The sequence below is a fragment of the Pseudochaenichthys georgianus genome, chromosome 14 (assembly GCF_902827115.2).
Source record: "Pseudochaenichthys georgianus chromosome 14, fPseGeo1.2, whole genome shotgun sequence".
Classification (NCBI taxonomy): Eukaryota; Metazoa; Chordata; class Actinopteri; order Perciformes; family Channichthyidae; genus Pseudochaenichthys; species Pseudochaenichthys georgianus.
Genome location: NC_047516.1, coordinates 23,771,153 through 23,785,871, shown reverse-complemented (window position 1 = coordinate 23,785,871; position 14,719 = coordinate 23,771,153). Strand labels below are relative to the sequence as shown.

At 42.6% G+C, this 14,719-nt stretch overlaps 6 protein-coding genes across 6 annotated transcripts; 5 read left to right on the top strand and 1 right to left on the bottom strand.

Moving 5' to 3' along the window:
- The first annotated feature begins 1,150 nt into the window (after window positions 1-1,150).
- Window positions 1,151-1,895, top strand: LOC117458037 (histone H4). Its single transcript, XM_034098276.2, has one exon. It carries the CDS (start codon window positions 1,172-1,174, stop codon window positions 1,481-1,483), a length of 312 nt encoding a protein of 103 aa, XP_033954167.2. The 5' UTR covers window positions 1,151-1,171; the 3' UTR covers window positions 1,484-1,895.
- Window positions 1,896-4,999: 3,104 nt separating this feature from the next.
- Window positions 5,000-6,769, top strand: LOC117458742 (histone H1-like). The gene has a single exon (XM_034099378.2). The coding sequence runs from the start codon at window positions 5,039-5,041 to the stop codon at window positions 5,642-5,644; it is 606 nt and encodes a 201-aa protein (XP_033955269.1). The 5' UTR covers window positions 5,000-5,038; the 3' UTR covers window positions 5,645-6,769.
- A 152-nt stretch (window positions 6,770-6,921) lies between these two features.
- Window positions 6,922-8,068, top strand: LOC139435073 (histone H3). The gene has a single exon (XM_071205426.1). The coding sequence runs from the start codon at window positions 7,117-7,119 to the stop codon at window positions 7,525-7,527; it is 411 nt and encodes a 136-aa protein (XP_071061527.1). The 5' UTR covers window positions 6,922-7,116; the 3' UTR covers window positions 7,528-8,068.
- A 1,537-nt stretch (window positions 8,069-9,605) lies between these two features.
- On the top strand, window positions 9,606-11,555 carry LOC139435161 (histone H4). The gene has a single exon (XM_071205553.1). It carries the CDS (start codon window positions 9,625-9,627, stop codon window positions 9,934-9,936), a length of 312 nt encoding a protein of 103 aa, XP_071061654.1. The 5' UTR covers window positions 9,606-9,624; the 3' UTR covers window positions 9,937-11,555.
- Window positions 11,542-12,349, top strand: LOC117458730 (histone H2A). The gene has a single exon (XM_034099367.2). It carries the CDS (start codon window positions 11,589-11,591, stop codon window positions 11,970-11,972), a length of 384 nt encoding a protein of 127 aa, XP_033955258.1. The 5' UTR covers window positions 11,542-11,588; the 3' UTR covers window positions 11,973-12,349.
- Window positions 12,350-13,254: 905 nt separating this feature from the next.
- LOC117459060 (histone H3) lies at window positions 13,255-14,306 on the bottom strand. The gene has a single exon (XM_034099899.2). It carries the CDS (start codon window positions 14,288-14,290, stop codon window positions 13,880-13,882), a length of 411 nt encoding a protein of 136 aa, XP_033955790.2. The 5' UTR covers window positions 14,291-14,306; the 3' UTR covers window positions 13,255-13,879.
- Between the last annotated feature and the right edge of the window lie 413 nt (window positions 14,307-14,719).

Here is a 14,719-nt window from a genome sequence, read left to right as displayed (position 1 = left end):
GCATTCTGATTGGCGTAAACGAACATCATTACCACCGACGTGAATAACAATCCTACTGTATTTACGTTTATCTTTAGCCAGCAGTTTAAGATGCGCCTCAACGTCGCCCGCTCTGGCCCCCGGAATGCATGTGACTGTGGAGGCTTCGGTCTCTAAATTCACGTGTCTCATAATAGAGCTACCAATAACCAGAGTTGGCTTCTCAGCGGGTGTCTCGCTGAGTGGGGAATATCTGTTAGATACGTGAACGGGTTGGTGGGGACCTGCGGGTTTCGCGTTATGCCCCTTCTGAACAGTCACCCAGCCTCCCTGCTGCTCGGGAGTTGCCGGGGGACAGCTAAGAGGAGCTACATTTTGCCGGTCCGCACATGCTAACATGGGCTTTACTTTAACTGAGTTACTTTCTAAGATGCGGAGCCGGGCTTCTATGGCTATGATTCCCGCCTCCAACCTAACAACTATACTACATTTAACACATGTATCCTTACCAGTAAGGGAGGCCGGGAAGTAACCAAACATGAGACAGGAAGAGCAGGAAATAGCACCAGAAGGTGGGGAAAGAGCCATGGCTAGCTATCAAGCTAAAGTAGCTACCGTTAGCAAACCCGAAAAGAGTGTAGGCAACTGTGGAGTTACAGTCGCTAAGAGAAGGAGAGTTGTGAGTGCTTAAGCTGTAGTAACGTGTGATTACAACGTCAGGCAGTTGCCGTGATCAAGAGTTTTAAAACGATCGATTAAGTTTAAGTTAATAAGCTATCAGCAACAGAACAGGCACACGGGATACCCGGAGATGAAAACAACAACAACCGGAAGTTACAACGTGCAACGTGCTCACCGCAATAGGTTCCTCCTTCCGCTCACTCCACTCCACATTCGACACTGTGTTTCGACTGTGTTCGACATTTTCTGTCTTCTTTCAATTATAAATGTTATTCAGGGGTTTTATTACATATTATCAAACCTTCAGTATAAAGCCTGCGCGAATTAGATAAACAATATTTAAAAGAAACAAAATGTGTTGACAGATGATGTGGAGGCTGCAGCGTTGGCCCCGCCTAGCAGCCTTCCCGCTCTCCGTCTTCTCTTAGGTCCGCAGTTATTATATAAATACTGCCGGTCAAACTGCATCCTCTCATTAGTTCCGAACGACCCGACCCAACAAGAGTTGAAAATGAGTGGAAGAGGAAAAGGAGGAAAGGGACTCGGCAAAGGAGGCGCCAAGCGTCACCGTAAAGTTCTCCGTGATAACATCCAGGGAATCACTAAGCCCGCCATCCGCCGTCTGGCGCGCCGCGGCGGAGTGAAGCGTATCTCCGGTCTGATCTACGAGGAGACCCGCGGGGTGCTGAAGGTCTTCCTGGAGAATGTGATCCGTGATGCGGTCACCTACACCGAGCACGCCAAGAGGAAGACCGTGACCGCCATGGATGTGGTGTATGCCCTCAAGAGGCAGGGCCGCACTCTGTACGGTTTCGGAGGTTAAATACTCCCCATCTGACAACAAAAACACAAAGGTCCTTTTAAGGGCCACCCATATCCTCAAATTAGAGAGCTCCATTCCCTCATGATCAGTGTTGCCAACGATTTTCTCGTTAAATGTGGCGGCTTTCCGAACCCTCGGCTACTTGTCAAAAGCGACTAACGACTAATCTATAACGATTTATAATGGTGTTATTTGGAACTTTTCTGGTGTTTGGAGACTCACGTATTGTTCTGCGGTTAACGAGCAGCGGGTGCTGTCGTGAGCCCCGCCTCCCTCCCATAGTACAGAGAGCAGAGAGGAGACAACCACACTCCTCCGCGTCGAGACTGCAAATGAATTGCGCATGCGCCAAATGCCAAACGGTCCTGGTTTTGAGCGGGATTTAAATGTAAACTGTAAATGTTTCTTCACTCACTTATCACACTATAATAAATAACTGCCTTTGCTTCGCTTTGACTCACACAGCCTCAGTCACTCAATCACCTCGTCCACTGTGTGTGTGCCTCTCTGTGACAAGCTAAACATCATGGCAGTCTAAATTATATTCTCAAAAATACAGAAAGGAGTGGGAATCAAACCCTGAGTATAAAGGATGGTTGAAGCCATTTATTGGAGATGACACACGGGCATACTGCCTTTATTGTAAGGGGGATTTCTATGCCAAACTGTCTGACATCAAGATGCATGTTAAAACCCAAAAACATACTCAAAAGGCAAAGACATTTCTGATCTACTGTCGTCTGGATTTAACTCCGGTGGTTTCAAGTTTGATCCTTGAAGGGTTGGGAACGTTTTTTGTACTCCCCTCTACCATGCTCTCTCCTACAGCCGCCATTACATGATATGCAAATTAGGCGATGACGTCATTTAGCGACTTCTGGCGACTTTACAGGCAGCTAATAGCTACTTTCCTTACTATGGAGTTGGCAACACTGCTCATGATACCGCATTAGTGAGCACTAGAAGTTGGTGCGGGCTAGAGATTTTTGTCTTCTCTGAAAAACATCATGTTCAGGATCAAAATGTCAATAAAATACTTACAACATCCCTTGCAAATGAATTGCAGGACATTAACTGTATGGAAACACCGCGAGGACTGCTCTTTGTGCTCTAAACAATAACTGTGAATAATTTCAACGGATTACTGGAATCTACTGACTTGTAGAGCTGGTTTGACTACATTGTTGCAATCGGACATACTCACAGTAAATACAGGCATATCTATATATAATACAGGTTTGCAATTCACATATAAATATTCCTATTACTGTATAGACTATTCTGCACAGTTTCTATCTTTCAGTTTCGATTATTTTATTCACTTGTACTATTTTATCAGTCTTATTGTGTTGCTCTGTTGGAGGAACCAGTGAACTAAGACTTTCATTTTCATAACTGCACTGTCGCTCACGTGACAATAAAAGCCTTGAATCTTGAAATATCTCAATACATCGGAAAAGTGAGTCTCGTGGATTCATTTCACACAAAGTGAATTATTTGAAGTGTTGATGATTACGGCTTACAGCTAATGAAACCCCAACATTCAGTATCTCAGAACATTTGAATATTGAAAAATATCAATATTGTAGACTCTGTGTCAAACTATGATCAGCTAATTAACTCAAAACACTTCCAAAGGTTTTCCGAGCCTTCAAATGGTCTTAATCTGATTCAGTAGGATACACATTCATGGGGAAGGCTGCTGAACTGACAATTGTCCAGAAGAGAGTCATTGACCCCCTCCATCAAAAGGTCATTGATAAATAAACTGGCTGTTCACAGAGTGCTGTATCCATATATAACATATTATCAGAAAGTTGTGCGGTAGGAAAAGGAGCACAAGCCACAGAGATGGCCGAATAATTGAGAGGATTTGGGGAACCATGTCATCTGCTGGTGTTGGTCCACTGTGTTTTATTAAGTCAAAAGTCAACGCAGCCGTCAACCAGGACATTTTAGAGCACATGCTTCCTTTTTCTGAAAAGCTGAATGCTGATTTTATTTTCCAGCAGGACTTGGCACCTGCCCACACTGCCAACATTACTAAGCCCTGGTTGAATGACCATGGCCATACTGTGCTTCATTGGTCAGCAAACTCGCCTGACCTAAACGCCATAGAGAATGTATGGGGTATTGTCAAGAGGAAGATAAGAGACACAAGACCCAACGACGCTGACAAGCTGAAGGGCGCTATTGAAGCAACCGTGGCTTCCATCACACCTCAGCAGAGTCGAAGGCTGATCGCCTCCATGCCACGCAGTCATTTGTGCAAAAGGAGGCCCAACCAAGTACTGAGAGCAGAAACATGAACATACTTTTGTATAAGGCCGACATTTCTGTATTATTATGACTTATTAATTAAGTAATATTATAATTTTCTGAGAAACTGAATGTTGGTTTTTCATTAGCTGTAAGCCATTATCATCTTGTTAACATGTACCAGTAGATACATGTTCCAGTTGATGGTAAACAAAACACATAAGAATAATATGATTTATGCAGCTGAGATAGTTATTGTTCCACTTAAGAGTTCTTAAAGAAGTTGGTTATTTGATGCTGTTGCATTTCCTCATATAGAACTATATTTTGTGGATTTAATGTTATAATCATAAGAAACCTCATGTTGAAGAGCTAAACAAAATTAAGTATATTGTTCTAAATTAACATTAAAAAAACATAATATAAAAATGTAATTGAAATAGGGAAATGAAAAAATGTATATTATGTATGCACACATTTCATACATAGTGTGTGTAGCATAAGGGAAACAATGTCAAGTTTACATTTACAGATCGGTGCCTCTTAAAAGCCACTCTTGTCCTTTTTATATTTGAATTGGACCATTAAATCAGCATCAAGTTTCTGATGAGTGTCAGTGAAACAGTTTAACTAAGCTGTATTTGCCACGCTGTTTGATATAATGAATAGCCTAATTTAGTATATTTAAATGAGTCCTCCTCCTCACCTGGAGACATGTTCACAGCGAGCACCTTATGGGAAGCCTGGTTAAACCGCACCCTATGCCCCGGATCATCAGTGTGTTTGCTCCTACCAGAAAACTTCACTTTATTATAATATCATAAACAAAATACAGCTGTTTTTTACAGGGAGTCCCTGGACACACATGTGGGTCACTTGAAAACAGCTTTTATCAAAGATTTGGTGCATTTGAAATGTTTTCAGTAGAAGAATTAGAGGGATAAGCAGCTGAACAGTGCTGTCCACAGCGGGGGAAATGTGACCATTGGAAGCTCCACAAACAAGATTCAGTGAGCATCAGAGCTATACATACTTTCAAAATGAAGCGAATTAAGTCCGCTATCAGTTCCATTAACAGTCAGCCTTCAGCACTTTTTCTACAGTGACTTTGGAGGCTTTTATCAGTGAAGAGAAAACACAAGTGTCAAAGTTTTCAGCCTGCAGAGTGGCGCAATGGGCTGAGTTGAGTCTCCACGGTTCTCATGGTGTGCTTAAGGGCAGCCCCTGCTCGGCTCTCTCCAGCACTTCAGCCAGACTCGTGTCAGTGTGAGCAGGAACAGAACACTTGAGCAGAACATGGCAGAAGTCCCTCCAGCCGCTGCACCGGCCAAAGCCGCCAAGAAGAAGGTTTCCAAGCCGAAGGCAGCTGGCCCCAAAGTCAGCGATCTCATCGTTAAAGCTGTGGCCGCATCCAAGGAGCGAAGCGGCGTGTCTCTGTCCGCCGTCAAGAAGGCTCTGGCTGCCGGAGGCTACGATGTGGAGAAGAACAATTCCCGCGTTAAGACCGCCATCAAGAGTCTGGTCGTTAATGGGACTCTGGTCCAGATCAAGGGCATCGGAGCGTCCGGATCATTCAAGATGAGCAAGAAGGTTGCCGAGCCTAAGACCAAGAAGCCCGCAGACAAGAAAGTCGCTCCTAAAGCCAAGAAGCCCGCAGCGAAACCTGCACCGGCCAAAAAGCCCGCGGCAGGAAAGAAGTCTCCCAAGAAGGCGAAGAAACCCGCAGCAGCCTTGAAAGCCGCCCCCAAGAGCCCCAAGAAGGCCACCAAGAGCCCGAAGAAGGTCGTTAAAAAGGCTGCAAAGAGCCCCAAGAAGGTGGTGAAAAAGGCCCCCGCAGTCAAGAAATCCCCCGCAAAGGTCGCCAAACCCAAAGCGAAGAAGGCAGCACCCAAGAAGAAGTGAGCTGTCATCAGACTGATCTGACTAAGATCCACAAAAGGCTCTTTTAAGAGCCACCCATTTTGTCATAATGAGCATATTTCTTGTGTCAATAACTGCAGTCAGAATAAGATGAGAGGCGAGATGCAACACGTGTCTTATTATGAACACGTTTGCTAGTATGAACATGTTTGATCTCAGACATCGAGACAGTATGTGCAATTTGATAATAATGAATAACCTTAATATTCAAATAATGTCATGGTTATTATAATTAAGGGGCAATCCGATTAACAGAAACAGTACTGTTGAATATGTCCAAGGTCCAGAAGTGTAGTTAGCGCTATAACCAGCCCACAGCACACACAGCCATCACACACTACAGCCACCATTCATCACAGATTAATGCCATTATCTTCCAAACTGTTTCTTTTGCTTTATTTCTGTTTCCATACTTGAATATTATTATACCAGTGTCCAATCTTCAATTATTTAATTTAAATGTTGTGGATTGCTTTGTTCTGAAAAGGTAATTTTTTTTATATGTAGACATTTTTTATAATAATTAAACATACAAATAAATACATTAACAGCTGTCAGTCTGCAAAAGCACCCTGCAAATATGACTCATCCTTCTTTACCCTTAAATAATCCATCCTCTTCCAATTACCGTTGTACAGTATTGGCCTTTCCTTCAATGTTTCCACCTCAATTATTTTTATCCTTTCACATGTGTGTTTGAAAGTTATACAGAAATGTGCACCGCATATATTGTAAATGTCCTTTTTTCAGTTAAATATAGAATCAGATGTGTTTGTATCAAACAGTGCTGACTGTGTAATTGACAACAGATGGAAAGCTTTAGTTTCTGCACTTTTTTCTCAGTTAATTCAATATGATTTCTTAATGTTATTGGTGTGTTTTAAGGTGACTACTTTTGAGTGTGTAAATGAATTTATAAACTCCTTTTCTTTTTTTGTTTGTTAAACTATATATTGTATTTTGGGAGATTTGCCTTTCAGGACAAGGTAGTCAGAGTTATGGTTAACTCTGACTATGCTTGTTGATGTATTTTGATAGAATAACTATTGTTAACCTTTCACTCATAAGTACAAATAAAACAGTGAGGCTTTAACAGGTATGTCTTAATATCCCCTCTAAAGGCTCATGGAACAAATACTAGTTTATTATTTACAGAGAGTAAAAACAATCTGCTATCTTTGTTTAGTCTCACTTTAAACTAAACAAAGGTATTCAATCAGAGGCCTTTAGGGCAGCTGCTTTTCTTCTTATTCACTAGTTTTTTTGGCGGTGCAGCTTCTGTTGAAAAGAGGCTTCGTTTTTCAAATTACTTTCGTCGAATAGTTGATAAGCTACAGCGCTCGTGTCATCTTCCCTGGGCCAATCAGTGCTGACCTGACTCCGGCAGTTCCTTTATAAGGCCGCTGTTCTCGGTGAGGGTTATACTGTTGAACTGTGAACACAGAGAAACTGCAATGGCAAGAACCAAGCAGACCGCCCGTAAGTCCACCGGAGGCAAAGCCCCCAGGAAGCAGCTGGCCACCAAGGCAGCTCGTAAGAGCGCCCCGGCCACCGGCGGAGTGAAGAAGCCTCACCGTTACAGGCCCGGTACCGTGGCTCTGAGAGAGATCCGCCGCTACCAGAAATCCACCGAGCTGCTGATCCGCAAGCTGCCCTTCCAGCGCCTGGTGAGAGAAATCGCTCAGGACTTCAAGACCGACCTGCGCTTCCAGAGCTCCGCTGTCATGGCTCTGCAGGAGTCCAGCGAGGCTTACCTGGTCGGCCTGTTCGAAGACACCAACCTGTGCGCCATCCACGCCAAGAGGGTCACCATCATGCCCAAAGACATCCAGCTGGCCCGCCGCATCCGCGGAGAGAGAGCTTAGACTGACACGAAGCCAGCCCATTCAAACCCAAAGGCTCTTTTAAGAGCCGCCTCACTCTTCACCAAAGTGCTCATTCCTCTATTTTGACATTTGTTACCAACAAACACTGGCCAAGATTAGAACCATTAGTTTAGTAATAACAAAGTTACATGGTTTGGGATAATGACTCCTTCAGACATTGGTTAGATAGCCATATGCACATTTTTTCATTTAGTGTGGGACTTGTTTCCTTCAGCATTACATCAACCTATAGGTGTTACAGTGTAACTTGTCACAGGGATCCGGGGCGTGTCCATTGAGGACCAATTGTGGATTTACCAGGAAATAAACATGTCGATCGCCTCGTTTGTCGTTTACATTCATCTTTTGCTATATCTGCCTTCCTGACATCACTTTGATGCACATTCTCTGCTCCTATGTGAGGTTGTGGGCGAGAGCTCGATATCGTGACGCTTACAGGGAGGTATCGGAAATGACAAAGTAGGTGACTGTGTGGATGCCTGTTCAAAACATTGCAAACTTGAATAAATCATTTAAATTATATATGTGTCCGACTTTCATTTGATCTTAATGTGATGTTTAGTATCTTTGATAGCTGTCCACAGCCTCAAAGTAAAACACAAGTTGTTTATTCACAGCCCGAAAGCAGCATCGAGGTGACTGGATCATCTGTGACAAGCTGTGATCAGCTCCGATTCAATTGTGATATCAATTCTGTAGCTATTCTCCAGCGAGCAAGTTTTTTTATGAAATACCTGTATCCCTCTCATCACAACAAGACTCTACACTGCGAGGCACAAGTTGAATCCATATAATACGGTAGTTCTGTTATGCCTTTAAGCGATACGTTTAACCCATAAGGAAAGAGATTAAAGGGGAATGTCATTTAGAGTGACTAAATAGACCACCTAGAATACATTTCTGACAAGAAACCCCCCCTAGTGTCACATATCTGAAATGGTAAAGTAACTCTTATTTATAACTAAATTAAGGAGGATGATTTTTTGGTTTACATTTGTTGCAATATAATTTGAATTGAATAATAAAGAATATATTAACTAAATTAACTGAGCAGATCATAATAATATTTCTAATTGTGCATATGTCACTCCGGGTTTACTGTGACTGTTTAGGATTAATGTCCCGATGTGATATCAGCGATATTTATATCATTTGTTTCATAACAATTTGATCAAGAAATGTTTCCACAACAGGTTAAATGTAATAAGAATACCTTTATTCGCCCCACAGAAGGGAAATGTACATGTGTTACAGCAGAAAATAGCCAAAGACAGCTTCATGTTTAACAAAGGACATGTCATGTAAGCATTTTTATGATTGTGTTTTACTTTGAGGCTGTCTGAAGGTATGGACAGCTATCAAATATAATATACATCACATTAAGAAGGATGTACAAATGAAAGTCGGACACAAATATATAATTTAAATGATTTATTCAAATTTGCAATGTTTTGAACAGGCATCCACACAGTCACCTACTTTGTCATTTCCGATACCTCCCTGTAAGCGTCACGATATCGAGCTCTCACCCACAACCTCACATAGGAGAAGTGAATGTGCATCAAAGTGATGTTAGGAAGGCATATAGCAAAAGATGACTGTAAACGACACACGAGGCGATCGACATGTTTATTTCCTGGTAAATCCACAATGTCCTCAATGTACACGCCCCGGATCCCTCTGACGAAAATAATAGAATGCAGCCAGTTGACTCCAGTTACACTGTAACACCGGTAGCTAGGAAAGATGTTAGCACACAATGTTCCCCTTGTCCACTACTGGCCAGTCACTGCGGTAACTAGGAAATATGCACGACTCTAGTTATTTTTTTAAGATTGACAAACATCATATGTGTAATTCGTGGCACAATTCAAACGGGATCGAAAGATAATCTTTCTCTCCCCATTGACTTCAATACATAATTTTTCCGAAATAAGGTCCCATGGGGCGGAAGTACATGGGCGGGACTTTGCCGCTCTCCGTCTTCTCTTAGGTCCGCAGTGAATATTTAAATACTGCTGGTCAACCTGCCTCTATCCATTCGTTTTGAACGACCCGACTCAACAAGACTTGAAAATGAGTGGAAGAGGAAAAGGAGGAAAGGGACTCGGCAAAGGAGGCGCCAAGCGTCACCGTAAAGTTCTCCGTGATAACATCCAGGGAATCACCAAGCCCGCCATCCGTCGTCTGGCTCGCCGCGGCGGAGTGAAGCGTATCTCCGGTCTGATCTACGAGGAGACCCGCGGGGTGCTGAAGGTCTTCCTGGAGAATGTGATCCGTGATGCCGTCACATACACCGAGCACGCCAAGAGGAAGACCGTGACCGCCATGGATGTGGTGTATGCCCTCAAGAGGCAGGGCCGCACTCTGTACGGTTTCGGAGGTTAAATACTCGCCATCTGACAACAAAAACACAAAGGTCCTTTTAAGGGCCACCCATATCCTCAGATTAGAGAGCTCCATTCCCTCATGATACCGCATTAGTGAGCACTAGAAGTTTTTCTATAAAAAACATGTCGAGGATCAAAATCATTTAGCTGTAGCTTAAACAACAACAAATACGTATTGTTCAGGTTGAACCAGCGACCCTGCGGTCGACACTGCTTTCCAGCTGAGCCACAACACACACTCCCTGAAAACACTGCAACATATGTATTCGTGTATTTATTGACGTTTTCATTCCTACATTTATTTATGCTTGTATCTATTTATACTTATGACATGTTCCGACCTCTTTCAGTGAGGGTCTGAGCTCTCTTGATTCCGCCGGGTAAAGGAGGGGTAATATGGTTCTTATTATACATCCATGGGTATTATGAGCGTTGTGGTTCACCGGTTCAACTGATCTGAATCGCTTCGTGAAGCAGTCACGTGGTATCGACAGGCAGCGAGGCTTCGTTTGTCATCGATGACGTCACTGGCCCAAAACGATACATGCTTCACAAAAAGCTTCGGGGATTACTCCACACACGCTCCGAAGCCTCGGCGCAATACGTAACATCACTAATCAAAACAATAACTGATATATTTGCAAAAGCGATATAACCATGTGCATAATATGTTTTTAAAAAAAGAGTAGGAATAATATCAAATGATTACTGGAATCTACTGGCATGTAGAGCTGATTCGAATACACTTTTGCATTAGGAAGTACTCAAACTGTAAATACAGGTATATCTATATATAATACAGGTTTGCAACTCGCATATCATATAAATATTCCTGTTACTGTATAAGCTCTCAAAGCATTTGCATGTAGAGCTGTGTTGCATCTTTCGCTTTGTTTTGAGCGTCTGACATTAACATCGGCTCATTGTAATTTATGTTATAGATAGGTCTATAATATTGTTCAGCTTGCACATGAATGACTCCTTTTTGTAAGAGATGTTATTTTAAAGTAGTAGTAGTAGAACCTTTATTTCGCCAGGAAAATCAATGAAGACCAAATCATTATTTTCAATGATAAACTGACAGGAGGCAAAAGGCTTCCCGAGGGGATGGGGGTTGGGAGGAAGAAAATAAAAAGACAGACTCCGAGCACTAGAGAACCCAGGAGACAACATGATTATTATATTTAATATTTTGCAACTCTGGCACCCGATTTCCTTGGGGATAAATAAAGTCTTATCTCCATATTTTTCTTTTGATGTTGTTCTTTTTTCTTTATTGAATATCATATATTCTACACGCAACAAAGTCCACGGGCAGACAAACAAAGCTTAGCATACTTTTATTTTTTGAAGTAACTGTATAAAGAGGAGGCTCTGTGACATAAGGAAACGTACCCTAAGCTTTCCACCGATTGGACGATGAGAGATACGCATCCTAAGCTTTCCACCGATTGGACGATGAGAGATACGCACCCTAAGCTTTCCACCGATTGGACGATGAGAGATACGCACCCTAAGCTTTCCACCGATTGGACGATGAGAGATACGCTCAAGACTGCCAATCAACAAGCAGCTTGGTGTATATATATCATTTGTCTTGGCAGGCAGTGACACATTTCTTCTTCAACGTAATAAAAAAATCTATCCAGAATGTCAGGTCGAGGCAAAACCGGCGGAAAGGCTAGAGCAAAGGCCAAGACCCGCTCCTCCCGTGCCGGACTCCAGTTCCCTGTCGGCCGTGTCCACAGACATCTGAGGAAGGGTAACTATGCTCATCGTGTCGGAGCCGGGGCCCCCGTCTACCTGGCGGCTGTGCTGGAGTACCTGACGGCTGAGATCCTGGAGCTGGCTGGAAACGCTGCCCGCGACAATAAGAAGACCCGTATCATCCCCCGTCACCTGCAGCTGGCTGTCCGCAACGACGAGGAGCTCAACAAGCTGCTGGGAGGAGTGACCATCGCTCAAGGCGGTGTGCTGCCCAACATCCAGGCTGTGCTTCTGCCCAAGAAGACCGAGAAGGCCGCCAAGAAGTAATCTACCCGACTAATTAAGAACAAACCAACGGCTCTTTTAAGAGCCACACAAACCTCCTTAAAGAGTGCTTCCTACCTATGTGTAAGTCTCTTGTATGTGCATGTAGAAGAGTCTGCATCTTTCCTAGCTACCGGGGCGTGTCCATTGTGGATTTACCAAGAAATAAACATGTCTATCGCCTCGTTTCGTCGTTTCCATTCATCTTTTGCTATATCTGCCTTCCTAAGATCACTTTGATGAACATTCTCCATTGTAGCATTGTGGATGAGAGGTCGATATCGTGACACTTACAGGGAGGTATCGGAAGTTACAAAGTAGGTGACTGAGTGGATGCCTGTTCAAAACATTGTAAACTTGAATAAATCATTTAAATTATATATTTGTGTCCGACTTTCATTTGTACATCGTTCTTAATGTGATGTATAGTAGCTTTGATAGCTGTCCATACCTTCAGACAGCCTCAAAGTAAAACACAATCATAATGTCCTTTGTTAAACTTGAAGCTGTCTTTTGCTCTTTTCTGCTGTGGAAACATTTCTTGATCAAATTGTTATGAAACAAATTAGATAAATATCGCTGTGACACTAATAATAATTAATTAATAATAATTCCTTACATTTATTATAGCGCTTTATCAATGACTCAAAGCGCTTTACATATAAACCCATTACACATATATCATACATGCAATGGTCCGAAACTGTGGACAATACCCACAGGAGCAAGTTCTGGTGAAGTGTCTTGCCCAAGGACACACCGGCTTTACAGACACTGATGTCATAAACATTCTCAGTAAACCGGGAGTGACATATGCACAATAAGAAATATTATTATGATCTGCTCAGTTAATTTAGTTAGTATATTCTGGACTTACTTTTCTGTGGTTGACGCTACTGTGACATATCAGTATTATTAGTTGTTTGCTTCATTCCAAGCTATGCATCAAGGTTATTTTCATGTATGTAATTTGTTTTCCTGCACAGTGTAGAGTCTTGTGATGAGAGGGATACAGGTATTTCATAAAAAAACTTGCTCGCTGGAGAATAGCTACAGAATTGATATCACAATTGAATCGGAGCTGATCACAGCTTGTCACAGATGATCCAGTCACCTCGATGTTGCTTTCGGGCTGTGAATAAACAACTTGTGTTTTACTTTGAGGCTGTCTGAAGGTGTGGACAGCAATCAAAGCTACTACACATCACATTAAGATCAAATGAAAGTCGGACACAAATATATAATTTAAATGATTTATTCAATTTTGCAATGTTTTGAACAGGCATCCACACAGTCACCTACTTTGTCATTTCCGATACCTCTCTGTAAACGTCACGATATCGAGCTCTCACCCACAACCTCACATAGGAGAAGTGAATGTGCATCAAAGTGATGTTAGGAAGGCAGATATAGCAAAAGATGAATGTAAACGAACGAGGCGATAGACATGTTTATTTCCTGGTAAATCCACAATGGGTCCTCAATGGACATGCCCCGGATCCGTGACGAACATAACAGGATGCCGTCAGTTGTCATGACTCCAGTTACACTGTAACACCGTGACTGACAAACAGTGGACATGGGGAACATTGTATTAGTGTTTGATTGCACATTTGATTATGTTGATTTAATGCTGGATATTAACGGACACGATTCAAAGTGTTAGAGATGTAAAGGAAACAAGTCCCACAATAAATGAAAAATTGTGCATATAATGACTATCTAACCAATGTCTGAACGAGTAATTATCCCAAACCATGTAACTTGGTAATTACTAAACTAATGATTCTAATCTTGGCCAGTGTTTGTTGGTAACAAATGTCAAAATATAGAGGAATGAGCACTTCAGTGAAGAGTGAGGTGGCTCTTAAAAGAGCCTTTGGGTTTGAATGGGCTGGCTTCGGGTCAGTCTAAGCTCTCTCTCCGCGGATGCGGCGGGCCAGCTGGATGTCTTTGGGCATGATGGTGACCCTCTTGGCGTGGATGGCGCACAGGTTGGTGTCCTCGAACAGGCCGACCAGGTAAGCCTCGCTGGACTCCTGCAGAGCCATGACAGCGGAGCTCTGGAAGCGCAGGTCGGTCTTGAAGTCCTGAGCGATTTCTCTCACCAGGCGCTGGAAGGGCAGCTTGCGGATCAGCAGCTCGGTGGATTTCTGGTAGCGGCGGATCTCTCTCAGAGCCACGGTACCGGGCCTGTAACGGTGAGGCTTCTTCACTCCGCCGGTGGCCGGGGCGCTCTTACGAGCTGCCTTGGTGGCCAGCTGCTTCCTGGGGGCTTTGCCTCCGGTGGACTTACGGGCGGTCTGCTTGGTTCTTGCCATGGCTGAAGAGATTCAACTTCTGTGTTGGAAAAGTTGTAATGATCAGGAATGGTCCCTGTCGCCTTTATATAGTGTGAGCTGGGGCGGCAACGACACTGATTGGTCCAATGTTATCACGTGATACAGCAGCGCGCCTAGAAGAAACAAAATTAATGTTTTCACAACTTTATTTATAACTCAAAGTACAAGAGTCAAATAATTTAAGTCATAAAAATAAACAATGTTTTTTCTTTACATTCAATACAAACTATATAATTAGGATTAAACAATGGATTACTAAATTATGAATAACATCAGTCATCATTTATAAATTATATTCTTTAAATACTGTTTATGGCTTTACTATGTTCTGCTTGACTAAATGATTGTTATAAATATACACATCCATTATATATTGACTTTATTTTAATAAAAATACATTTGTATTAA

Coding starts and splice junctions, on each gene's coding strand:
- LOC117458037 (XM_034098276.2), top strand. CDS start 1,172: ATGAGTGGAAGAGGAAAAGGAGGAAAGGGACTCGGCAAAGGAGGCGCC.
- LOC117458742 (XM_034099378.2), top strand. CDS start 5,039: ATGGCAGAAGTCCCTCCAGCCGCTGCACCGGCCAAAGCCGCCAAGAAG.
- LOC139435073 (XM_071205426.1), top strand. CDS start 7,117: ATGGCAAGAACCAAGCAGACCGCCCGTAAGTCCACCGGAGGCAAAGCC.
- LOC139435161 (XM_071205553.1), top strand. CDS start 9,625: ATGAGTGGAAGAGGAAAAGGAGGAAAGGGACTCGGCAAAGGAGGCGCC.
- LOC117458730 (XM_034099367.2), top strand. CDS start 11,589: ATGTCAGGTCGAGGCAAAACCGGCGGAAAGGCTAGAGCAAAGGCCAAG.
- LOC117459060 (XM_034099899.2), bottom strand. CDS start 14,290: ATGGCAAGAACCAAGCAGACCGCCCGTAAGTCCACCGGAGGCAAAGCC.